We start from the raw sequence: 26,049 nt of genomic DNA on the forward strand, positions 1-26,049 counted from the left end.
ATGCGGAAATGTAAGCTTTAAAATCATTGCTCTCGTAATTTTAATGCGTCCGCATTGAATGTTTGTTATTCGTTTTTAATCTTAAAGAATGAGAATCTCTACCTCTCTTTGCCAGTCAAAGATTCTAGAAACAAGGAACAGTTTAAAATATAGAAAAAATATTTCCTTACAATTTGCAAATAGTTTTGGGGGAAATGATCAGTAAGATTCCAACTAATATTTTTATATTCTAGAAAAAAAATTAAACACTGAAATAAAGAGATAAAGATCTGAAAGAAACAATACACAATGACTCATGGAACGTTGTGGATACCATTATGCACATTATGCGTGTTGTTATTGGTGACTGGTGTACAGTCCGATGATGAACTGATCATGTCCAATCTGGTAAGTCTCATTTTCTTTTGCAATTCTTATGAATTTCTTTTCTTTTCCGTTAATTTTAAAGGATCAGTCAAATGGTTTGAGGTCTTTGGCATGTAGATTCCACTTCGTAGTCCTGATGAGCAAAACCTTCGATTATTTTTATTTAAGGAGACCTAGTCGCAAAAAGTTGAGGATAACAGGGGTATATTAAATATTAGGCTCGAAATTTTGATTTTTTTTAACCTACAACACGCCTTTTTAACTAAAGGCTTGATTCTGGTAAAACTTAAGAACAATTTGAACGATCACAGCCTAAGATTTAGATTTAGAAGTTTTTAAGAAAGCATGTTAAGAACATTGTGATAAAAAATAAGAACACCTGAGCTTCAGCCCAAATTTACTGGTTCTTTAATAAAAAAGGGCGTATAGACGTTTTTTTATAAGAACATCCAAAATTGTTGAAGCCTTCGGATGTTCTTAACTTTTTGAGTTTTAAGCCTAAAAATGTTCTTAACATGTTGTTATTCTCACTGTTTTCTGACTTTTTTTGTCCATTTTTCCAAGAAATCGGGTGTTTTAGAGTCTGCGAAGCCTTGAAATGTTCTAAACTTGTTCTTAGTATTTTGGCCATCGAAGCCTCGTGTTCTTATATAGTTTGTTCTTATAAAGAAATGTATACTTTTTTTCCACCACTCAGTTATACCGACATGGTGCACGTTCACCACAATTTATTTATCCTACCGATCCTCATAAAGATCATTGGAAAGATGGTGTTGGCCGACTCACCCAGGTATTCTTATTTTGTTTAATTCAATGTCGTACAAATTGCACCAAACTTTTTGGTGCACGGGTACTTTGAAGCCACCTGAATTAAGATATAAGGTTATTCATAGTTTCCTGGGTGGTTCAACCCCCCCCCCCCCCTAAAGGCCAAACCCCCCTATATATAAATTTCTCAGACCCACCCCCTCCCCCTTAATAACCGAGGTCGTGAATACTGGGATAAAATCTTAAATGATAAATTTATTAGTTTGAAACCCCCCTATATAACCAAAAACCTCACTAAAGGCCAAACCCCCCTATTAATTGTGGGTTGTCTTACAGGGTTGTCTGAGAATTTGAAGACCCCTTCTGAATTTAGGGGGGAGGAAACTATGTTATTTTCCCCTTAATGTTCTGGTATCGAAGGTTACACCCTCTAGAAGGTAGCTCGTATAATTCTTCTTTTGCTTTGTAGAAAGGTATGAAAATGGAATATGATTTGGGAAAGTTTTTGAAAACACGTTACGTGGACACCAAATTTGTTAGCCAACACTATCTTCACACGCAGGTGAGTGGATTGAATATTTGAGCAGATTAATACCAGCTATAACTATCTTTATATTTCGTACTAAAAGATCCTAGGACCCATTATCCTTACAATAGGTAATAAAATAAGCCAGTTTTCAACCAGTACCGTGTTGGAAACTGCCCCCAGTTGTCGATACTATGGGAAGCTAATAAAAAGTTGATGTATCCTTAATTCTTATCTCATTAATCTCAAATTGCTTTTGATTTTAAGGTGACAATCAGGAGTTCCGGAGTCGACCGATGTCTTCAAAGTGCAGAAGCACAACTTGCTGCGCTCTATCCACCCTCTGACTGGCAGGTAAAAGAATTGTAATAAAGTTTTTCTGAGAGTAAGATTTCCCAGAAATTTGCACAGACAAAAGATTTACATGAAAGTGACTTCGAGAATTCTAGTTTTATTGATTTCGATGTCTAGGCGCTATTCCTCTGCATGGATCACCGTCTCTGACTTTAGACAGCTGAGTAAATTGGATCATTTTTGGAAAACCTTACCACTGGGGTGTGTGTATATAGAGAAATAATTAAAAACGTTACTATCCCAGATATCTTATATCTGAAGAAAAATAATGCGCCATTATTTTTAAAAGAAGACTACAGTTTGGTGCTGACAATTTGTTCAGTCAAGACATTATTCTCCTCGCTTCTCGTCATAAAAGTTGTTTGTTTTGAAGGAAGAATTGCCGGTACCGGTAACGAACTGTTGTCAACTAATTTTTGCATTATTTTGCTTCAACTTCCGTGGCTTTGAAAGATAGAGAAGCTGTATCTAGTATTTTACTTAAGATATCTGTGTTTTTGTTCACACTTCTATCATCTTAACTTTTAGATATGGGGAGATGAGGAGCTTGGTAAACTATGGCAACCAATTCCAATTCAAACTGTCCCTGATGATGAAGATCCTGTAAGCTTTAAATGTGTTTCTACATTCTCTGGAAAAAAGCGAAACAGAGTCAGTAGTCCGGATATAGCAAGTTCACTTAAGCGCCACCAAACACTGAAATAATAGTACCAGACTAATCATTGGCCGTTACATGAAGTCTGCAACCATTTTCCAAATATCTCGTTTTGTAACTTACTGACCAGCCAAATTATTAAGTTCACTTAAGCGACACCTGATCTGAAAATGTTTCAAAATGTAATTACATTAATTACGAGGGAGGAGAAGGTTAAAATATCTTAGGCCTGAGTGGAAAATTTAAGCTTCTTTTGCGAAAGTTATTGTGTTTAAAAAATATTATGCTCGTAAAACATTCTTTAAAATTTTACCGATTCGCGAATGTGTGTGTGGTAAATTCCGCGCTTTTCAACATCCTGCGTGCTTGCAAAATCTGAGGAACACGCTGGGAGAAAAATAATGAGGATAACAACTCATACGAGTTAGTGAAGTTGATTGTTTTTTGGACCTACCCCGGTGGGGTGGAGGTCCTATAAATTAACCCGTGTTCGTTAGTTCGTTCGTTCGTTCGTTAGTTACCAACTTTTCTCGAGATTGGCTCATTCAATTTTTCTGATTTTTTGCACAAAGGTGCATTACTATAAACCCTCGAATGTGACGGAGCCCGATTTTCGAAAAAAAAATTTTTCCGGCCGGTAGAACCGGAAATGTCCCGAAAAAAGCGGTTTTTTGAGATTTTCTCGAGATTTTATCATTAGTTTTTTGCGATTTTTTGCGCATAGATGCACATTAGTACTGCCGAAAGGTGTCGAAAACCGTTTGCCGAAAAAAAAATTTTTTCCGGTCTGTAGAACCGGAAATGTGCCGGAAATCGTCGTTTTTTTCACATTTCCGTCACATTTTTTCAACTTATTTAATTGTTTCTTTACAGAAAAATGTTCTTTATGATGATGCCCAAAACTTAGCATCGTTTGATTTCCAAAAAAATCATCCTTTAAATCCGGAACTCCTTAAAAATCGCCGGAACAGCCGAAAACCGGCGTTAAAAACGGTTTTCCTTCATTTTTACAACTTATACTCGACAGATTTTCATGATTTTTTGCACGATGATGTAAAATGGCAATGCCCAAAATGTGACAGAGCCCAATTTTCGAAAAATAAATTTTTCCGGCCGCTAGAACCGGAAATGTCCCGAAAAAAGCGGTTTTTTTGAGATTTTCTCGAGATTTTCTCATTAGTTTTTTGCGATTTTTTGCACATAGATGCACATTAGTACTGCCGAAAAGGTGTCGAAAACCGTTTGTCGAAAAAATTTTTTTTCCGGTCTGTAGAACCGGAAATGTGCCGGAAATCGTCGTTTTTTTCACATTTCCGTCACATTTTTCAAGTTATTTAATTGTTTCTTTACAGAAAAATGTTCTTTATGATGATGCCCAAAACTTAGCATTGTTTGATTTCCAAAAAAATCATCCTTTGAATCCGGAACTCCTTAAAAAATCGCCGGAATAGGCGAAACCGGCGTAAAAACGGTTTTCCTTCATTTTTTCAACTTATACTCGACAATTTTCATGATTTTTCGCACAATGATGTAAATGGCAATGCCCAAAATGTGACGGAGCCGAGTCTGATTCCTTTAAAACGGATTTTTCCGGGCGGAAATATAATCAATCTGTGATGAAATAATGAAAACTGAAAACTAAATGTTTTTTTTACTTCAGTTTTAATTTTCTCTGAATGATTGATTAAAGTGTCGATATTATTTTTCTTTCACCGTTAAACATCGATGCGTTTCTTAATTGCTTTCTCCGTTCCAATGGATATTTAAATCGAAATTTAAAATTATACATTACTTCCATTAAATTCTAATTATTCGTTTTATAAATAGGTAGGTCCATTAAAGTATTACTTGTTTATTTCAAGAATATTATATTTTCCTGGTTCACTCTACTCTGGTTATTGACATAGAACGACATTTCTACGTTTTCAAGTCTTCAAATAAATTTATCCAATTTTTGGACCTACCCCGGTGGAGGTCCTATAAATTAACCTCTGTTCGTCCGTTAGTTCGTTACCAACTTTTCTCGAGATTGGCTCATTAGTTTTTCCTGATTTTTGCCACAATGATGCAAAATAGTAATGCCCAAAACGTGACGGAGCCCGATTTTCGAAAAAAATATATTTGGGCAAATTTGGGCCAAAAACTGCCTAAAAATAGGGTTTTTTGGACTTTGTGCAAAATCCTGTCATTAGGTTTTTCTGATTTTTTGTACAAAGATGGAGGGCAAGAATCTCTAAAGAATGGCTGAAGTGGTTTTTACCGGAAAATTCTTATTCGCCTTAAATAACGGATTTTCGTATTTTGGGGAAATTCCCTTTAACCAAATAAGAAAATATAGCTTTTCTCAATGTTGACTCATTATTTTTTTTCTGATTTTTTGCACAATGATGCATAATGGCAATGCCTAAAATGTGAGGGAGCCTGATTTTCGAAAAAAATATATTTGGGCAAATTTGGGCCAAAAACTGCCTAAAAATAGGGTTTTTTGGACTGTCATTACTTTTTTCTGATTTTTTGTACAATGATGGAGGGCAAGATTCTCTAAAGAATGACTGAAGTGGTTTTTCCCGGAAAATTCTTATTCGCCTTAAAAGACGGATTTTCGTATTTTGGGGAAATTCCCTTTAACCAAATAAGAAAATATAGCTTTTCTCAATGTTGACTCATTATTTTTTTTCTGATTTTTTGCACAATGATGGAAAATGACAATACCTAAAATGTGGGGAAGCCTGATTTTCAAAAAGCATTTTTTTCCGGCCGAAAATGCTGGAAATATGCCGGAAAAACTGGTTTTTTGGCATTTTCTCAAGATTTTATCATTGGTTTTTTCTGATTTTTTGCTCAAAGATGCCCAAATGCCCAAAACATGGCCGAGTTCGATTCTTGAGAAAAAAATTTTTCCGGTTGAAAATGCCGGAAATCGCCGTGTTTGCAGATTTTCATTGGATTTTTTCCTTATCATCAAGCATGATTCAATTGTCAATAAAACTGATTTTTGCGACCAGAACTTTCTATTTATTTTTTCCCTACAACCCTTCCCTGTCCCCCATCAACAATCAATGATGAATTTATTGCGTTATGTATTTTCGCTAAACGCTATATTTTTTCATTTTTCTCCTCGTATTGCTATTTAACTTTCATCATCAGGTAGGTCCATTCAGCATCTAGCTTGTTATTTTTAGGTACTTCGCCCAGAGAGCACAAAGAATTGTCCAAGGTATCCCCAATTGATTGCTGAAATGAAAAGTAATTCTGACGAGTATCAAAAGAAAATTAAAGAGAGCCAAGTGAGTAAAGTAAACTTTTAAAGGGGTAATCAGATGGGCTGAGATATTTGACGCAGGCTCATTCACTGAATGTTCCTGAGTAAAATCTCAATTTTTTTTGTCTGATTATTTTCTAATTAGCCTAGATATTTCGGTTAAAAGTTACTTCTAAAAACAAATAGCAAACTAACATAAGAACCTTTAGTAACTTGATTCTAAATATTTTAAATGACCTTATCGGCCCTTATTGGCGTTGTTTTTTTTGTCACTAAGCAATCGGAATTAAATTAGGGGGGGCGGCGCTAAATCAGGACCGGCGTTAAAAAGGCTGATAAGCTGTGATAAGGTATCATATCTCAACTTTGAATGAAGGTTTTACTCAAGAATCTAAATGTTAATCTCAAACTATCTGATTATCCCTTTAAAGAAAGAAATAACAAGCTCTTCTCGATCTTGATTCGACTATTTGGCAAGGATGAAAAAAGTTTTTCTATGGATTAAAAGATTTAAACATTTGAACCTCTGAATTTGCAGGCACCATTGGGGGAAGATGGCAAGTGACTGCTAAATATGAAACTTCATATATGATTATATTTTGCAGGAGTTATTGAAGTATATGAGTTTGCACAGCGGAACTAAAGTCACGATGGACAACATGTGGATGATTTATGATAATTTCAAAAGCGGGGTAAATTTCACCTATTTTGTCAAGTCGCTGGTCGTATGCTTTAAAGGGACCAGCAAATTTTTCATTTTCTGATTCTTGTTCTGAGTGGTTTTGACTGACGCTATATTACCCCGGGAATTGTGACTTTTGATCAACCAAAGGCTCTACTGAACCTCTCGGAACCCCGATATATATACACCTGGGTGTATTAGTCCTCTGAAGCTTGTATTAGATATTCAGAGTTTAATTTTTACCAAGATGATGGAAGTGGTTGAGTATACTAAGCCACCGATATTTTTTTTACAGACAGAAGAAGGTCTTGAACAACCAAAATGGATTTTGGATAGGTTAGATGAAATGAGGTCATTAAGTTGGTATCTATTTCGCTTCAAATATCAAGGACAAAAAGACACGGCTGATCTTCTGGGTCGTCTGACAGGTGGTAAGTGAAGCAACAATTGAAAATGTCACTTATCCCGAAACATAAATACGACCAAAACTTTGGCCCATTCTTTCTCGCCAGTGTTCCGTTTTAGCAAAGTACGAAAATAGCCTTTTTCGTCCCTAGAATTCAGAAATATTTAGCAAGATATTGAAGATCTGGGCTTATATGACATGTTTGAGTCTATTTTCCGTCTCGGATGTAAAAAAGGCTTGCTTTAACCAAACTTTTGAAATTACAGGTAGTTTACTTGGCATCATGAATGATAATATGAAACTCTGGACATCAGGAGCACAAGATGAGAAAAAAGACCTCCACAAATTGAACATTTTCTCGGCAGTAAGTAATTGCACATCTTTCGAAATTTTTAGATTTATTTTGTCGTAATGACTAAACTTTAGTCATTCAGCCTAAAAATTGTTTCACAGCCCCGCTCAAAAAATGGTAAAACTAAATTTTTACGGCTACTCCAAAAATTAGTTATCGTAAAATCCTAGCAAATTGGGCTTTTCCAGAAAAAAACCGTGCACCCCCTGTTGAGGAGGTCCAACCTTTTGTGACCTAACCCCTTGGAATTCCAGGCAATTTTAGGATCATACCCCTCTGGAATTCCGAATTTTTACAAATTTTCAATCATTACCCCCTTGGAATTATTTTTGACGGATTTTCGTCTACCCTTATGGAATTCCACTGCATTTCAAACCTTACCCCCTTGGAACGGAAATGGACCTCCTCAACAGGGGGTGCACGATTTTTTTCTGGAAAAGCCCAATTCACTTTTACAATTTTGACACTCAAAAAAGGGAAATCAAAGTCTACGAGGTCTTTTTCCGTATTACTCTTTCCTAAAGGCACACTGTCTAAAATATTTCAATAATTTGTATCGTCTGGTAAAGGTGAAACCATATCATCAAAATCATGAAATTGTTCTCTAAAAGTTTTCTTATTTGAAATATTTTCTTCTTTAGCACGATTCCACTTTATTATCATTGTCAGCAGCCCTTCAAACGGACATCATTGATGAAATTCCTTTCTCTGCTTCCATTCTTGTGGAACTTTTCAACTCCAGTGGAAAGTAAGAAGAGATGTGTTGGCCGTTTAGTTTGTTGCTTTTCCCTAGTCCGAGACACATTCTTGCGAATGCCTTAAATGAAAAAAAACTGTTACGATTTTCACAAATTTAAAAAATTAAGTGAAATCAATATTAATAATTTTTTCTCATGCTTAATTCACAAAAGTAATATTCTTCCGAAATTTAAAGAAAATTTCGCGAATTTGCTCCTTCGTGAAAGTTAGTTTTCCGCTTAAGTTTTCCCTATTATGTATTAAGTAACACACGCTCTTTGCAGCAAATAATTATGCTAGAGTTTACTTTTCGTTTTTAGTTATTACGTCAAGATGACATATAAACACAAAGATACATTGACACCATGGAAACTTTCGGATTGTGATGAGAAATGCCCGTTAGATGATTTCATCAGCAAAACTAAAAATCGAGTACCGGAGGATCGGGACAAAGATTGCCAAACTGAATCTGAATTTTTCTCACATAAACGTAATACTTTCTTCTTTCGTGATTTGCCGATCTCTTTTTCAGACCTAATCCTAATTATATCCCAAGCTCTTATTATTTTAGCATGAGCCCCAAACCGTTCTTATTCTTCAATTGAATTATATAATCCAGTCATTCCTCTAGGTGTGTTCTTAAACTGTTCCTATTTATTGGCAATTTCATCCCTTCAATTTATTTATTTAGTCATTTAGAACATCATAAGAATAATAAGGCTCAAAATTTAAAAAAATTAAGAACACCTCTTGCTTAACAAAGATTTACTGGCTCTTTTAAAAAACTTGAGCGGCCGTAGCATGAAGGTAGAGCATCCAGCTACGGTGTGCAAGGTTGTGGGTTCGATTCCCAGCCGGGTCATACCAAAGATTCCCAAAATGGTACTTGATGCCTCTCTGCTATCAAGCTCAGCAATTAAAGAGACATATCAAGGGTAAGTGGAGAAATCCAGGGAAAGGAGTGGTGCCCTCCCCTACCTTCGGGTAGACAACTAGAGAAAAAGGAGCCTTCTGGTTGCTCTCGACTGCGATCGCAAGCTTGGTTATTATAAAAAACGTGCGTTTTCTTTTATTTCATTTGTAGGGTTGACAATGGTTTCCATTGTTTTGCTCTCCTTGTGTATCTTCTTGTTCATAGTTATCATTTTCACATGTGTACGAACGCGTCATAGAAAGAAAATGGCTGAAAAAATGGCCGCAAGGTATGGTGAGGATGTGAATCTCATTTCGTGACATGTCCAAATTCATTGCATTTGTTATCTTTTCCTATAAATGGTAAAAAAATTATTTTCCCATCATGAGGCTCAAAGCGATGCAAATAAATTCAGCTTTATTTTAATATTTTGAAATATTATTTACTTTATAATATCACACAACACTTAGATATATTTATTCAAACTTTTATTATATTTTTAGTATTTAGGTGTTTTTAAAATAATTTTTAATTGACGTTTGTAAAATATTTTTGTAAACTTTTTTTGTAGTGACTTTCTATCCACTTTCAATTTGGAAGAAATAGCGAAAATCTCGAACAAATATTTTCGTTATAAGACAGATTATTTATATTTCAAGATCATCCTAAAAATATTTCAACCTGAAAATAGGAATAGCTGAGAAACTCGTTTACACTTTTGTGGGTTTTTTCTATGAAAAGGAAATCTTGGGACAATATGGAGTTTTTACAAGCTTATATTTGATTTGGTTGGTCGTTAACCAGTAATAAAACAATTTTGTTACTTTGTCTAAAGAATGCGTCATTTTTATTACTTCAAATTACAAATTATTAAAGTATTTTATAAAAACTCCATCTCATCTGGAAATCTTGCAAACGGGGTCCTGACAGTTCCAAATCTCTGCAAAAGTAATTTCAGCTTGGTTTTTTATACGTCAATAATTAATCATTACTCCAAGTCTTTTTGTTTGAAATTGTGCAATTAAAAAGTAAGGGACTAGGACGAGACATGTTTGATTACTCTTTAGTAATTTAAAATGCGCAAGCTGTTTTGGGGTCTAATTATTCAGTCTAGTTTTAATTACATTTTGCCTCTTTTTATATTATCTGTTTTGTGGTTTAAATAATTAAGTGTAGCTTTGATTAGATTTTGCCTTTGTCATTATCTTTTTGGGGAATAATTTATCCAATCAAATTGCAATTAGATTTGCATCCATCTCTAATAAATAAGAATATATGCTAGAATCAGTAGACACATGGCTTTCATTCACGATAGGAGTGGCACTTTCTGAAGTAAGAAGCCTCTCTCTTGTAAATGGTTCTGTAAGGATTTGTGACAGTGACTTTGACTTTTTCAAATTAGATTTGTGATACTGTATATTTAAATTACACGTTTTTTATAAGAACAAACTATATAAGAACATAAGGCTTCGATAGCCAAAATGTTATAAACAAGTTAAGAACATTTTAAGGCTTTTTGGACTCTAGAACACCGAATTTCATAAGAAAATGGACACAAATACTCTAGAAATGGCGGAAATAAGAACATGTTGAGAACATTTTTAGGCTTAAAACTCAAAAAGTTAAGAACATCTCAAGGCTTCAAAAATTTTGGATGTTCTTATAAAAAAACGTGTAATCATCGATGTGTGGGCTGTAAAATCGATTTGATGGATGATCTTTGGAGGACGAAATTTTTCTTACCCCGGTTCAGTAGCAATTCTTATCTTTCAATGATATCTTTCTGGAAAAGACAGTTTTCAGTAGAATGTCAATCTATGCTTGCAAAGCACAAAAGCTCAACTTGCTTGACTTTACTTACCCTTTTTCTGGCTTTCATGAGGTAATACACGCTTCTTTTGGTGTAAATCCATTTCATCATGGATATTCTTAACTTTTTTGGGAAAATCATCCTAAAACATTCTTACAATATTCTTTGATTAGGATCCTAATTCAGACTAGATTTAACATTTAGTACATACGTCTCAAGCATAAAATGGCATTTTTGTGAAAGGAGTGAGTCTGGCTTGGGGGTAATTGACAATTTATAATTGAAAATGCTCTAAAAATGGCATTCTTAGCTTGAGTAGCAAAATTCCATGATGGTGATATTCTTAGAGTATTCTTAAATGTTTTGGCTATTTTCATCGTGAATATTCTTATAAAGTGTATTCTTATAAAGAAAAAGCGTGCAGTTGTTATTGATGGAATCCTTGGAAAGTATTTGAAGAGGTCTGTGTTTAATCGAAAAGCATCCGGCTTTTTGCATTATATATTCATTATCTTTGTTGTTATGCTTGCTGCTTTGACATTGTGTGTGTTTTTAAGCAGCACATGGTTGCTGGAATAAAAAACGTGTTTTACCCCAAATATTTTCTCAACAACAAAGAGATGAATGGCATCGATAGACAAAACCCTGTAAAGAATAAACAAACTTTTTTAAGGTTAATTAAGAGCTAACTTGTTTTAGTCTTTCAAGATCTTCGAAATTTCATTTTCAAGAGTTGTTGGACTTCTTGGCAGTAGCGGTGTAAAAAAAGATTAAAATTTACTATATGAGGTTATACTTCTGCCATTTTTTTTGAAAAAGTCGAAATGTACATTCGAGTCTCTATTCGGATATTCAAAGGAATAAGCAAAAATTCTTATGTGTCGTATCCGAGTCACACGTTTTTTTATAAGAACATCCAAAGTTTATGAAGCGTTCGGATGTTCTTAACTTTTTGAGTTTTAAGCCTAAAAATGTTCTTAACATGTTCTTATTTTCACTGTTTTGTGAGCATTTTGATCTAATTTCCTTAGAAATCTGTAGAGTCTGCAAAGGCTTAAGATGTTCTTAACTTGTTCTTAATATTTTAGCCACCGAAGCCTTATATTCTTATATAGTTTGTTCTTATAAAAAACGTGTATGGTGATTTGACTGAAACCCCTCTTACAAGCACTGCATTTTTTGACTTTTTTTAGCCCTTCAGAAACATGTTGCTTTTTATTTGATCTTTTTGACCAGAAAAATGATTTTGAGTCTTGGCGGTGAAAGAAACTTCTAAAAATGATCAAAAAAGACACAGATAATGACAACAGTACCTAAACGGAAATAATTTTGGAAGTTTCTGTGGTTTTTGAGTCTGGTAAACACAGTACAAAATCCAGCATATTTGTGGCTATATTTGTCAAAGGAAAAACTTTCTCCGATTCTCCATATATCGGATGCTAAAGAACAAAACTTAAACTATACTTTTTGATATCCGTACCGAGTTTGTTTTTGGTTTTTCTTCAACTGTGGAACTTTGCTTCTCAAAGAGAATTGCCAAAAAGCGAATGTTGATTTGCCTTCAAACGATCGGCTCACCTTAAATCCCCTACACGTATTTTTATAAGAACAAACCATATAAGAATAAAAGACTTTGATGGCTAAATTGTTAAGAACAATTTGAGAACCTTTTAAGGCTTTGCAGACCCTAGAATACTCAATTTCTTAGAAAATGGACTTACAAGATACTTACAAAAAATGATGAAAATAAGAACATGTTAAGAACTCAAAACTCAAAAAGTTAAGAACATCCGAAGGCTTTTTGGATGTTCTTATTAAAAAACGTGTATTTTAGAAGGAAAAAGCTCTCTTAATCCGGATGAAAGATAGGCTTTGATCTTTGATATCAGTTTATGGTTTTTCTGCAATTATAAGACGTCTGTTCCCCTTAAATTAAAGATCTGGCAACCTTCCCGGAATTTATTCATTCGGTTTCTAACGTGCAAAAAGGTGGTGTCATGCTTGGGATAGATTCACAGGGATCCTTTAGCTCAGTTATTGGACGTTCAATAATTTCTATCAATTATCATTTATTTAAAAGCCGGAAGATTAAAACGCAACTATGGCTTTCTCCAACTAACTATAATCTAATATTTTTTTCTACTTTTCAGCTGAAATACTAAAAAATAGAACTAACGCAATGACTTTTGGAGCGTCGTGGATACCACTGTGCACATTATGTGCGTTGTTGGTGACTGGTGTACACTCTGATGATGAACTGATCATGTCCAATCTCGTAAGTATGAAACACCACACATGTTTTTTTACAGAACACTCCTGTCTCACCTCAGTGGAACGTTTTACCTCAGTGGGAAAATAAAAACTCCTATTGAAATCCCATTATTCCAAAGTTCAAAAATCCAGTGGTGATGGGTTTGGAGTGCAATTTTTAAATATTGAATGTCGAATGGGGATGAAGTCAAAGTCAATTTCCCAGGTTGGCTAAAATTTCAGGGTATTTTGCCAAATTTTCCAGTGGGGCAGGGGTCCCAACGGGTCTGTGACACAGCACTTTTAAAAATATCTAGGCTTTTCGGAATTTCCCTGAAATTTTTCTTGATGTAAGCATCCTTCAAGCTTTTTTCAACCTTGTCATATCTTAATCTAAGCATCTCCAAATCAGTTTTTGGATTTTTTACATGCTATGCTTAGATAGAAAAGACCAAGTTTTTTTTCATAACAGTAATTGGAGTGAGTTCATTTATCTAAAACTTCATGACACAATCCCCTTGTTTCTCGCATGGTTGTCAATCAATACAGTGTAATGCTTTTAAGTAACTGTTGTTTTGTTTGAATATACTCTTAACTTCGTTCAACTGCAATGATAAATCCTGGAGGGGGCACTCGATCTGAAAACTACCATATATAAAAATTAGGATCTCAACTCAAAGTTTGTGTACCTTAAATACACGTTTTTTTAATAAGAACTTCCAAAATTTTTGTTAACTTTTTGAGTTTTAAGCCTAAAAATGTTATTAACATATTCTTATTTTAACCATTTTGTGAATACTTTTTACCATTTTCCTAAGAAATAGGGTGTTTCGGAATCTGCAAAGCCTTAAAATGTTCTTAACTTGTTCTTAACATTTTGGCCATTGAAGCCTTACGTTCTTATATAGTTTGTTCTTATAAAAAAACGTGAAGGTGCCCATCCCAGCCTCCCCCGGTTGTTGAATCAACTTTTTTTTCAATTCGTGTGAAATGAATAAGTTTGACAAAACTAAATGACTCAAACTTTAGTTTTATGCATTTTTCAGGTATACAGACACGGTGCGCGTTCACCGATAGCTGTTTACCCTACAGACCCTTATAAACATCATTGGAAAGATGGTATCGGTGGCCGACTTACACAGGTAACGTTTTGTCTTTCCATCAATATCTCCTATCAAAAAAATCGGTATCACAAAATCGACAAACTCCTCAGCTTTCTCTTAATCGCAAAACTTAATCCAGGAATTTTTCTAATCGCTTTTTTATATGTCCGTTTACCGGCCAAATTATTCAATTAGAAACTCAATCCAAAAAAGAAAATATATTTTCTAGCAAAATTAAGCTTGTTTGTTGTTTCCAAAAGTAAATAATATTATCTACATATATTCAAAATATCTTTTGGGAGCTTCGCCATCAGAACACCAACCAGACCCCCAGCTTCATCAATGTACAGTTTCGCTGACCAAATTCCCTATCAGACATTTAGAAACTCTACAAAAACGGCCGCTAGCTTCAAGTGTTTGGAAAATCCCTTTAGCTTAAGTTCAGTGAAACCCTTCTGGATCTACCGAAAGGGGAAATTTTGTCTAGCTTGAAAAGATCATAGGTATATAAAGCTGCTTGTGAGGCTTAAAAATGTTGCATTTAAAGGTTTCATTTTTACTTTACTTATCTTGCTCCACATCCGTGTCAATCCAATGTGAAAAGCTTGTGAATTAGAATTGATGAGTAAGCAAACGATATCACTCTTGTTTAAAAAGAAAAGCTTTAGTTATATCTTCTCTATTTGCTTTGTAGAGAGGCATGCAAATGGAATATGATTTGGGAAAGTTTTTAAAAACACGATACGTGGATACCAAATTTGTTAGTCCTCAATATTTACATACACAGGTGAGTTCTTGAAATCCATTATCCATTAGCTATTAGATCTACAATCAGCGCCGAAATATATTGGCAATTTTGGGGATTTTAACGTTTTTCAAAATTTAAAGCTCGTGCGAGAATTGCAGTTTTAGTACTTTCACTTTGCTTCATTTGATTTTTCGATTTGGGAGGGGTTAAGTGGCTTCCAGGCTATATTCTCAGCCTTATTGGAACATTTTTGAGCTTTTAGGTCCTGAGACCTTAAGGTCCTAAGTCTTAAGTCTAATGTTAAACTCTACTTCCAAACTGTACTTCAAAGCACTTAAAAATCACTTGCGGTTTTAAATTCCCCTTTTATGCCAAATATTTCGGCGCCGATTGTAGATGAATTTTCGCTGTACTTATTGTTAAATGGGAAACTCGTTTTAAGACGGATTTCAACTGGACATGAATTTATTTTGGACTGTACCTTCTTTTCTCTAGGTGACAATCAGAAGTTCCGGAGTCGACCGATGTCTTCAAAGTGCAGAAGCACAACTTGCTGGTCTCTACCCACCCTCTGACTGGCAGGTAATGTTGTATAAACTCTTTTGTCACACAAAGTTTTTGCAAGTCAATTGCTGACGAAATTTATGATTTTTCAATTTCATCGAAATATGAATTTGTTTTCATTCTCTCTTTGGTTTTAATTATCGCCGCGTTTGGAAAACCTGTATTTATCAGATTTATGAATAGTATAAATTACGTTCGGCTTGGTTTCTTTCAACAATGTAAATACTATCAAACTTCAAACCATATATGCCTTTAGTACCCAATCAAAATGCTGAAAATGTACCAACTGCTCTTAAATTCATTATTCTTTTAGATATGGGGAGATGACGAGCTTGGTAAAGTATGGCAACCAATTCCAATTCAAACTGTCCCTGATGATGAAGATCCTGTAAGTTGTTTGTACTTTAAAGAAAGTTTTAAAAAGCCTTTGTAAAAAAGACTCGGTAGGAACATTCCATATGCTAGGTCACCCAAATCTTAATTGGACAAAAGCTCTAATTTCTGCATATCCTAAAGACGGAGATTGGGAGAATTCATAAAAAGCTTTTACGAAAATAAGAAATTTGACCCCTAAATAAACTTACATATTTTGCCAATAAAGATAAAAAAACCAATATGTTTTAGGTGCTTCGACCAGAGAATACAAAAAATTGTCCAGGGTATGATGATTTGATGGAAGAAATGCAAAAAGATGAAGCCTACCAAGAGAGAATCAACAGCGATGAAACAAAAGTATATATTTTTCAACTAACCTTTTGTTAGATGAGAGTAGGGACCATCCATGTAGTACGTACGCAGTGAAGGGGGGGGACGGGCTTAGCAAAAGAGTACCTCTTTTGTTTAAATGACGTCATTTCTATAGTTCTCTGCGTACTTAAAGGGGATGGGGTGTCAAATAACTACAATAATTTTGCATATGTACTCTATATGGATGACCTCATAAGCAGTAATTACAGTGGAGTCTCTTTAACTCGAACCTCTATAACTCGAATGTTTCTATCTATAACACGAGCAAGTTTTATGGTCCCTTTAGTTAACAAGACCTGATAAAACCTTACTTCTCATAGCTCAATGAGAAATTCTAACTGTAATTTAAAAAATTCTAACTGGATTTTTGAGTTGAAAACAATATAATTTAGAATGTGAATGTCTGCCGATTGGTAGTGTGAAGGATTCTATCACAAACTTGTACAATGCAAGGTGTTAGAGCAACTTCTCTGTACCAGAGTGTATCTCACGTTTATCGCTTCGTAGTACACTCTGTGCGCATTGTCTGTTTGATAAAAATATTCTTATACGGAGACCTACTTCATTGTAGCGATTGGTTTGATAAATCTCAAATAAGAAAAGACAATGACAACAGGCCTTCTACGGCAATGAATTTAGAAATTAGCCGTAGAAACTGGGTCTTTGTACAGACAATAAGGTAATCCGATGATAGAGTTTCTACTCTCACTAAAATTTGTTTTGTAGGATTTGCTCAAATATATGAGTCTACACAGTGGATGGAATTTGACCGTTGATAACATGTGGATCATATATGATGCCGTCAAGAGCGAGGTAAACATACTTCTTTTTTAATATCCAGTGGAGCAGCGTTTCAACTTTTTCTTTGGTAGACAAAAATCCGCTCAAATCAATTGACATCTTTGATAATTTTGCGAAAGTTTTCATATTCTCTCGTTTTTACCACTTTGTTTTAAAGGGACTAATAGGATTTGCCTTGAATTGAAAAAAATTAAATTTTTTACCATTTTCGTGACCATTTCAATTTTAATGATTTTACATAACTGAAATTACATATTTGCGACCCTTTGAGGCTTCAAAGGTCCACAAACGCCCTTCGAAAAAGAGGAGGGTACAATGCTGGACAAAAGGTTTGTAGACTTCTGCAATATTTGCAAAATACTTCAATATCGATCAAAAACAAGTTCCCAAGAGGCTCTGGGTGCTTTCCAAACCCATTCAAAGCTGTTCAAAGTCTTTGAAAGTCACCCACTGCAGTCTAACCGCAAGGGCAAACCACAAGGGCTTGATTAACTGGCTTACACCAGTATCAAAACGCTGATTTTTTGCTTGTGGTTCCCTCAAAAGCAATTCAAAAGCAATGCAACGACTTCAAAAGTGTTTTTCTTAACTTCCATCCCCTTTCAGACACATTGAAGAGTCATTTTGCTCTATTTCTCATCATTTTTCACTGAAATTTCATTTGTCTACAACCTTTTGTCCGGCATTGTCTAATTTTTTTAGAAAAAATTGAACAGGGGTCTTCTCTGAAGTGGCAATTTTCCATCAAAGTATCTCAAATCGAACAACCAGAAGAAATTTCTAATTATTTCGACCATCACAGCAGGAATTATACCAAAAAAATAAAAAAATCAGCCATTTTCAGAAGTATTGACACCCCCCATCAAATAGACTCAAATGTGGAGCAATAGAAAATGCTGAATCAGCAAAAATAAATTTTGAGACTCAGGAATGATCCTCAACTACAATAGAGACAATTTCAATCTGAAACTGCCATTGATATTCCCAAAAATTTGAGCTGGAAAATACACTGAGTCTCAGAATTCTCAGACAATGCTGGACAAAAGGTTTGTAGACTTCTGCAATATTTGCAAAATACTTCAATATCGATCAAAAACAAGTTCCCAAGAGGCTCTGGGTGCTTTCCAAACCCATTCAAAGCTGTTCAAAGTCTTTGAAAGTCACCCACTGCAGTCTAACCGCAAGGGCAAACCACAAGGGCTTGATTAACTGGCTTACACCAGTATCAAAACGCTGATTTTTTGCTTGTGGTTCCCTCAAAAGCAATTCAAAAGCAATGCAACGACTTCAAAAGTGTTTTTCTTAACTTCCATCCCCTTTCAGACACATTGAAGAGTCATTTTGCTCTATTTCTCATCATTTTTCACTGAAATTTCATTTGTCTACAACCTTTTGTCCGGCATTGTCTGAATTTTTAAGAAAAAATTGAACAGGGGTCTACTCTGAAGTGGCAATTTTCCATCAAAGTATCTCAAATCGAACAACCAGAAGAAATTTCTAATTATTTCGACCATCACAGCAGGAATTATACCAAAAAAATAAAAAAATCAGCCATTTTCAGAAGTATTGACACCCCCCATCAAATAGACTCAAATGTGGAGCAATAGAAAATGCTGAATCAGCAAAAATAAATTTTGAGACTCAGGAATGATCCTCAACTACAATAGAGACAATTTCAATCTGAAACTGCCATTGATATTCCCAAAAATTTGAGCTGGAAAATACACTGAGTCTCAGAATTCTCAGACAATGCTGGACAAAAGGTTTGTAGACTTCTGCAATATTTGCAAAATACTTCAATATCGATCAAAAACAAGTTCCCAAGAGGCTCTGGGTGCTTTCCAAACCCATTCAAACCCATTCAAAGCTGTTCAAAGTCTTTGAAAGTCACCCACTGCAGTCTAACCGCAAGGGCAAACCACAAGGGCTTGATTAACTGGCTTACACCAGTATCAAAACGCTGATTTTTTGCTTGTGGTTCCCTCAAAAGCAATTCAAAAGCAATGCAACGACTTCAAAAGTGTTTTTCTTAACTTCCATCCCCTTTCAGACACATTGAAGAGTCATTTTGCTCTATTTCTCATCATTTTTCACTGAAATTTCATTTGTCTACAACCTTTTGTCCGGCATTGTCTGAATTTTTAAGAAAAAATTGAACAGGGGTCTACTCTGAAGTGGCAATTTTCCATCAAAGTATCTCAAATCGAACAACCAGAAGAAATTTCTAATTATTTCGACCATCACAGCAGGAATTATACCAAAAAAATAAAAAAATCAGCCATTTTCAGAAGTATTGACACCCCCCATCAAATAGACTCAAATGTGGAGCAATAGAAAATGCTGAATCAGCAAAAATAAATTTTTGAGACTCAGGAATGATCCTCAACTACAATAGAGACAATTTCAATCTGAAACTACCATTGATATTCCCAAAAATTTGAGCTGGAAAATACACTGAGTCTCAGAATTCTCAGACAATGCTGGACAAAAGGTTGTAGACTTCTGCAATATTTGCAAAATACTTCAATATCGATCAAAACAAGTTCCCAAGAGGCTCTGGGTGCTTTCCAAACCCATTCAAAGCTGTTCAAAGTCTTTGAAAGTCACCCACTGCAGTCTAACCGCAAGGGCAAACCACAAGGGCTTGATTAACTGGCTTACACCAGTATCAAAACGCTGATTTTTGCTTGTGGTTCCCTCAAAAGCAATTCAAAAGCAATGCAACGACTTCAAAAGTGTTTTCTTAACTTCCATCCCCTTTCAGACACATAGAAGAGTCATTTTGCTCTATTTCTCATCATTTTTCACTGAAATTTCATTTGTCTACAACCTTTTGTCCGGCATTGTCTAATTTTTTTAGAAAAAATTGAACAGGGGTCTTCTCTGAAGTGGCAATTTTCCATCAAAGTATCTCAAATCGAACAACCAGAAGAAATTTCTAATTATTTCGACCATCACAGCAGGAATTATACCAAAAAAATAAAAAAATCAGCCATTTTCAGAAGTATTGACACCCCCCATCAAATAGACTCAAATGTGGAGCAATAGAAAATGCTGAATCAGCAAAAATAAATTTTGAGACTCAGGAATGATCCTCAACTACAATAGAGACAATTTCAATCTGAAACTGCCATTGATATTCCCAAAAATTTGAGCTGGAAAATACACTGAGTCTCAGAATTCTCAGACAATGCTGGACAAAAGGTTTGTAGACTTCTGCAATATTTGCAAAATACTTCAATATCGATCAAAAACAAGTTCCCAAGAGGCTCTGGGTGCTTTCCAAACCCATTCAAAGCTGTTCAAAGTCTTTGAAAGTCACCCACTGCAGTCTAACCGCAAGGGCAAACCACAAGGGCTTGATTAACTGGCTTACACCAGTATCAAAACGCTGATTTTTTGCTTGTGGTTCCCTCAAAAGCAATTCAAAAGCAATGCAAAACGACTTCAAAAGTGTTTTTTCTTAACTTCCATCCCCTTTCAGACACATTGAAGAGTCATTTTGCTCTATTTCTCATCATTTTTCACTGAAATTTCATTTGTCTACAACCTTTTGTCCGGCATTGTCTGAATTTTTAAGAAAAAATTGAACAGGGGTCTACTCTGAAGTGGCAATTTTCCATCAAAGTATCTCAAATCGAACAACCAGAAGAAATTTCTAATTATTTCGACCATCACAGCAGGAATTATACCAAAAAAATAAAAAAATCAGCCATTTTCAGAAGTATTGACACCCCCCATCAAATAGACTCAAATGTGGAGCAATAGAAAATGCTGAATCAGCAAAAATAAATTTTGAGACTCAGGAATGATCCTCAACTACAATAGAGACAATTTCAATCTGAAACTGCCATTGATATTCCCAAAAATTTGAGCTGGAAAATACACTGAGTCTCAGAATTCTCAGACAATGCTGGACAAAAGGTTGGTAGACTTCTGCAATATTTGCAAAATACTTCAATATCGATCAAAAACAAGTTCCCAAGAGGCTCTGGGTGCTTTCCAAACCCATTCAAAGCTGTTCAAAGTCTTTGAAAGTCACCCACTGCAGTCTAACCGCAAGGGCAAACCACAAGGGCTTGATTAACTGGCTTACACCAGTATCAAAACGCTGATTTTTTGCTTGTGGTTCCCTCAAAAGCAATTCAAAAGCAATGCAACGACTTCAAAAGTGTTTTTCTTAACTTCCATCCCCTTTCAGACACATTGAAGAGTCATTTTGCTCTATTTCTCATCATTTTTCACTGAAATTTCATTTGTCTACAACCTTTTGTCCGGCATTGTCTGAATTTTTAAGAAAAAATTGAACAGGGGTCTACTCTGAAGTGGCAATTTTCCATCAAAGTATCTCAAATCGAACAACCAGAAGAAATTTCTAATTATTTCGACCATCACAGCAGGAATTATACCAAAAAAATAAAAAAATCAGCCATTTTCAGAAGTATTGACACCCCCCCCATCAAATAGACTCAAATGTGTGGAGCAATAGAAAATGCTGAATCAGCAAAAATAAATTTTGAGACTCAGGAATGATCCTCAACTACAATAGAGACAATTTCAATCTGAAACTACCATTGATATTCCCAAAAATTTGAGCTGGAAAATACACTGAGTCTCAGAATTCTCAGACAATGCTGGACAAAAGGTTGGTAGACTTCTGCAATATTTGCAAAATACTTCAATATCGATCAAAAACAAGTTCCCAAGAGGCTCTGGGTGCTTTCCAAACCCATTCAAAGCTGTTCAAAGTCTTTGAAAGTCACCCACTGCAGTCTAACCGCAAGGGCAAACCACAAGGGCTTGATTAACTGGCTTACACCAGTATCAAAAACGCTGATTTTTTTGCTTGTGGTTCCCTCAAAAGCAATTCAAAAGCAATGCAACGACTTCAAAAGTGTTTTTTCTTAACTTCCATCCCCTTTCAGACACATTGAAGAGTCATTTTGCTCTATTTCTCATCATTTTTCACTGAAATTTCATTTGTCTACAACCTTTTGTCCGGCATTGTCTAATTTTTTTAGAAAAAATTGAACAGGGGTCTTCTCTGAAGTGGCAATTTTCCATCAAAGTATCTCAAATCGAACAACCAGAAGAAATTTCTAATTATTTCGACCATCACAGCAGGAATTATACCAAAAAAATCAAAAAATCAGCCATTTTCAGAAGTATTGACACCCCCCCCTCAAATAGACTCAAATGTGGAGCAATAGAAAATGCTGAATCAGCAAAAATAAATTTTGAGACTCAGGAATGATCCTCAACTACAATAGAGACAATTTCAATCTGAAACTGCCATTGATATTCCCAAAAATTTGAGCTGGAAAATACACTGAGTCTCAGAATTCTCAGACAATGCTGGACAAAAGGTTTGTAGACTTCTGCAATATTTGCAAAATACTTCAATATCGATCAAAAACAAGTTCCCAAGAGGCTCTGGGTGCTTTCCAAACCCATTCAAAGCTGTTCAAAGTCTTTGAAAGTCACCCACTGCAGTCTAACCGCAAGGGCAAACCACAAGGGCTTGATTAACTGGCTTACACCAGTATCAAAACGCTGATTTTTTGCTTGTGGTTCCCTCAAAAGCAATTCAAAAGCAATGCAACGACTTCAAAAGTGTTTTTTCTTTAACTTCCATCCCCTTTCAGACACATTGAAGAGTCATTTTGCTCTATTTCTCATCATTTTTCACTGAAATTTCATTTGTCTACAACCTTTTGTCCGGCATTGTCTGAATTTTTAAGAAAAAATTGAACAGGGGTCTACTCTGAAGTGGCAATTTTCCATCAAAGTATCTCAAATCGAACAACCAGAAGAAATTTCTAATTATTTCGACCATCACAGCAGGAATTATACCAAAAAAATAAAAAAATCAGCCATTTTCAGAAGTATTGACCCCCCCCCCCTCAAATAGACTCAAATGTGGAGCAATAGAAAATGCTGAATCAGCAAAAATAAATTTTGAGACTCAGGAATGATCCTCAACTACAATAGAGACAATTTCAATCTGAAACTGCCATTGATATTCCCAAAAATTTGAGCTGGAAAATACACTGAGTCTCAGAATTCTCAGACAATGCTGGACAAAAGGTTGTAGACTTCTGCAATATTTGCAAAATACTTCAATATCGATCAAAAACAAGTTCCCAAGAGGCTCTGGGTGCTTTCCAAACCCATTCAAAGCTGTTCAAAGTCTTTGAAAGTCACCCACTGCAGTCTAACCGCAAGGGCAAACCACAAGGGCTTGATTAACTGGCTTACACCAGTATCAAAACGCTGATTTTTTGCTTGTGGTTCCCTCAAAAGCAATTCAAAAGCAATGCAACGACTTCAAAAGTGTTTTTTTCTTAACTTCCATCCCCTTTCAGACACATTGAAGAGTCATTTTGCTCTATTTCTCATCATTTTTCACCGAAATTTCATTTGTCTACAACCTTTTGTCCGGCATTGTCTGAATTTTTAAGAAAAAATTGAACAGGGGTCTACTCTGAAGTGGCAATTTTCCATCAAAGTATCTCAAATCGAACAACCAGAAGAAATTTCTAATTATTTCGACCATCACAGCAGGAATTATACCAAAAAATAAAAAAAATCAGCCATTTTCAGAAGTATTGACACCCCCCCCATCAAAATAGACTCAAATGTGGAGCAATAGAAAATGCTGAATCAGCAAAAATAAATTTTGAGACTCAGGAATGATCCTCAACTACAATAGAGACAATTTCAATCTGAAACTGCCATTGATATTCCCAAAAATTTGAGCTGGAAAATACACTGAGTCTCAGAATTCTCAGACAATGCTGGACAAAAGGTTTTTGTAGACTTCTGCAATATTTGCAAAATACTTCAATATCGATCAAAAACAAGTTCCCAAGAGGCTCTGGGTGCTTTCCAAACCCATTCAAAGCTGTTCAAAGTCTTTGAAAGTCACCCACTGCAGTCTAACCGCAAGGGCAAACCACAAGGGCTTGATTAACTGGCTTACACCAGTATCAAAACGCTGATTTTTTGCTTGTGGTTCCCTCAAAAGCAATTCAAAAGCAATGCAACGACTTCAAAAGTGTTTTTCTTAACTTCCATCCCCTTTCAGACACATTGAAGAGTCATTTTGCTCTATTTCTCATCATTTTTCACTGAAATTTCATTTGTCTACAACCTTTTGTCCGGCATTGTCTGAATTTTTAAGAAAAAATTGAACAGGGGTCTTACTCTGAAGTGGCAATTTTCCATCAAAGTATCTCAAATCGAACAACCAGAAGAAATTTCTAATTATTTCGACCATCACAGCAGGAATTATACCAAAAAAAAATCAAAAAATCAGCCATTTTCAGAAGTATTGACACCCCCCCCCTCAAATAGACTCAAATGTGGAGCAATAGAAAATGCTGAATCAGCAAAAATAAATTTTGAGACTCAGGAATGATCCTCAACTACAATAGAGACAATTTCAATCTGAAACTACCATTGATATTCCCAAAAATTTGAGCTGGAAAATACACTGAGTCTCAGAATTCTCAGACAATGCTGGACAAAAGGTTTGTAGACTTCTGCAATATTTGCAAAATACTTCAATATCGATCAAAAACAAGTTCCCAAGAGGCTCTGGGTGCTTTCCAAACCCATTCAAAGCTGTTCAAAGTCTTTGAAAGTCACCCACTGCAGTCTAACCGCAAGGGCAAACCACAAGGGCTTGATTAACTGGCTTACACCAGTATCAAAACGCTGATTTTTGCTTGTGGTTCCCTCAAAAGCAATTCAAAAGCAATGCAACGACTTCAAAAGTGTTTTTCTTAACTTCCATCCCCTTTCAGACACATTGAAGAGTCATTTTGCTCTATTTCTCATCATTTTTCACTGAAATTTCATTTGTCTACAACCTTTTGTCCGGCATTGTCTAAATTTTTAAGAAAAAATTGAACAGGGGTCTTCTCTGAAGTGGCAATTTTCCATCAAAGTATCTCAAATCGAACAACCAGAAGAAATTTCTAATTATTTCGACCATCACAGCAGGAATTATACCAAAAAAATCAAAAAATCAGCCATTTTCAGAAGTATTGACACCCCCCCTCAAATAGACTCAAATGTGGAGCAATAGAAAATGCTGAATCAGCAAAAATAAATTTTGAGACTCAGGAATGATCCTCAACTACAATAGAGACAATTTCAATCTGAAACTGCCATTGATATTCCCAAAAATTTGAGCTGGAAAATACACTGAGTCTCAGAATTCTCAGACAATGCTGGACAAAAGGTTGGTAGACTTCTGCAATATTTGCAAAATACTTCAATATCGATCAAAAACAAGTTCCCAAGAGGCTCTGGGTGCTTTCCAAACCCATTCAAAGCTGTTCAAAGTCTTTGAAAGTCACCCACTGCAGTCTAACCGCAAGGGCAAACCACAAGGGCTTGATTAACTGGCTTACACCAGTATCAAAACGCTGATTTTTTGCTTGTGGTTCCCTCAAAAGCAATTCAAAAGCAATGCAACGACTTCAAAAGTGTTTTTCTTAACTTCCATCCCCTTTCAGACACATTGAAGAGTCATTTTGCTCTATTTCTCATCATTTTTCACTGAAATTTCATTTGTCTACAACCTTTTGTCCGGCATTGTCTGAATTTTTAAGAAAAAATTGAACAGGGGTCTACTCTGAAGTGGCAATTTTCCATCAAAGTATCTCAAATCGAACAACCAGAAGAAATTTCTAATTATTTCGACCATCACAGCAGGAATTATACCAAAAAAATCAAAAAATCAGCCATTTTCAGAAGTATTGACCCCCCCCCCTCAAATAGACTCAAATGTGGAGCAATAGAAAATGCTGAATCAGCAAAAATAAATTTTGAGACTCAGGAATGATCCTCAACTACAATAGAGACAATTTCAATCTGAAACTGCCATTGATATTCCCAAAAATTTGAGCTGGAAAATACACTGAGTCTCAGAATTCTCAGACAATGCTGGACAAAAGGTTTGTAGACTTCTGCAATATTTGCAAAATACTTCAAT

General features: G+C 35.3%; 2 protein-coding genes across 2 annotated transcripts; both read left to right on the plus strand.

Annotated features, from left to right (window-relative positions):
* The first annotated feature begins 231 nt into the window (after window positions 1-231).
* LOC136797720 (lysosomal acid phosphatase-like) lies at window positions 232-9,659 on the plus strand. The gene is made up of 12 exons (XM_067054305.1): window positions 232-387; window positions 1,064-1,156; window positions 1,604-1,696; window positions 1,928-2,014; window positions 2,543-2,617; window positions 5,852-5,956; window positions 6,537-6,623; window positions 6,909-7,044; window positions 7,286-7,383; window positions 8,013-8,119; window positions 8,430-8,599; window positions 9,194-9,659. Exons 1-12 carry the CDS (start codon window positions 289-291, stop codon window positions 9,340-9,342), a joined length of 1,299 nt encoding a protein of 432 aa, XP_066910406.1. The 5' UTR covers window positions 232-288; the 3' UTR covers window positions 9,343-9,659.
* A 3,327-nt stretch (window positions 9,660-12,986) lies between these two features.
* On the plus strand, window positions 12,987-17,093 carry LOC136797721 (testicular acid phosphatase homolog). Its single transcript, XM_067054306.1, has 7 exons — window positions 12,987-13,107; window positions 14,129-14,224; window positions 14,880-14,972; window positions 15,429-15,515; window positions 15,811-15,885; window positions 16,122-16,229; window positions 16,971-17,093. The coding sequence occupies exons 1-7, from the start codon at window positions 13,012-13,014 to the stop codon at window positions 17,076-17,078; spliced, it is 663 nt and encodes a 220-aa protein (XP_066910407.1). The 5' UTR covers window positions 12,987-13,011; the 3' UTR covers window positions 17,079-17,093.
* Window positions 17,094-26,049: the final 8,956 nt, after the last annotated feature.

Source organism: Clytia hemisphaerica, unplaced genomic scaffold (genome assembly GCF_902728285.1).
Source record: "Clytia hemisphaerica strain Z4C2 unplaced genomic scaffold, Clytia hemisphaerica genome assembly, whole genome shotgun sequence".
Lineage (NCBI taxonomy): Eukaryota > Metazoa > Cnidaria > Hydrozoa > Leptothecata > Clytiidae > Clytia > Clytia hemisphaerica.

What these genes read in the sequence shown, in the direction of transcription:
- LOC136797720 (XM_067054305.1), top strand. Translation starts at nt 289, where the DNA reads ATGACTCATGGAACGTTGTGGATACCATTATGCACATTATGCGTGTTG. An exon ending in GTGTTGGCCGACTCACCCAG is followed by an intron (nt 1,157 to 1,603) that starts GTATTCTTATTT and finishes TTTGCTTTGTAG; the next exon opens with AAAGGTATGAAAATGGAATA. An exon ending in ATGATAATTTCAAAAGCGGG is followed by an intron (nt 6,624 to 6,908) that starts GTAAATTTCACC and finishes TTTTTTTTACAG; the next exon opens with ACAGAAGAAGGTCTTGAACA.
- LOC136797721 (XM_067054306.1), top strand. Translation starts at nt 13,012, where the DNA reads ATGACTTTTGGAGCGTCGTGGATACCACTGTGCACATTATGTGCGTTG. An exon ending in TCCCTGATGATGAAGATCCT is followed by an intron (nt 15,886 to 16,121) that starts GTAAGTTGTTTG and finishes AATATGTTTTAG; the next exon opens with GTGCTTCGACCAGAGAATAC. An exon ending in TCAACAGCGATGAAACAAAA is followed by an intron (nt 16,230 to 16,970) that starts GTATATATTTTT and finishes TTTGTTTTGTAG; the next exon opens with GATTTGCTCAAATATATGAG.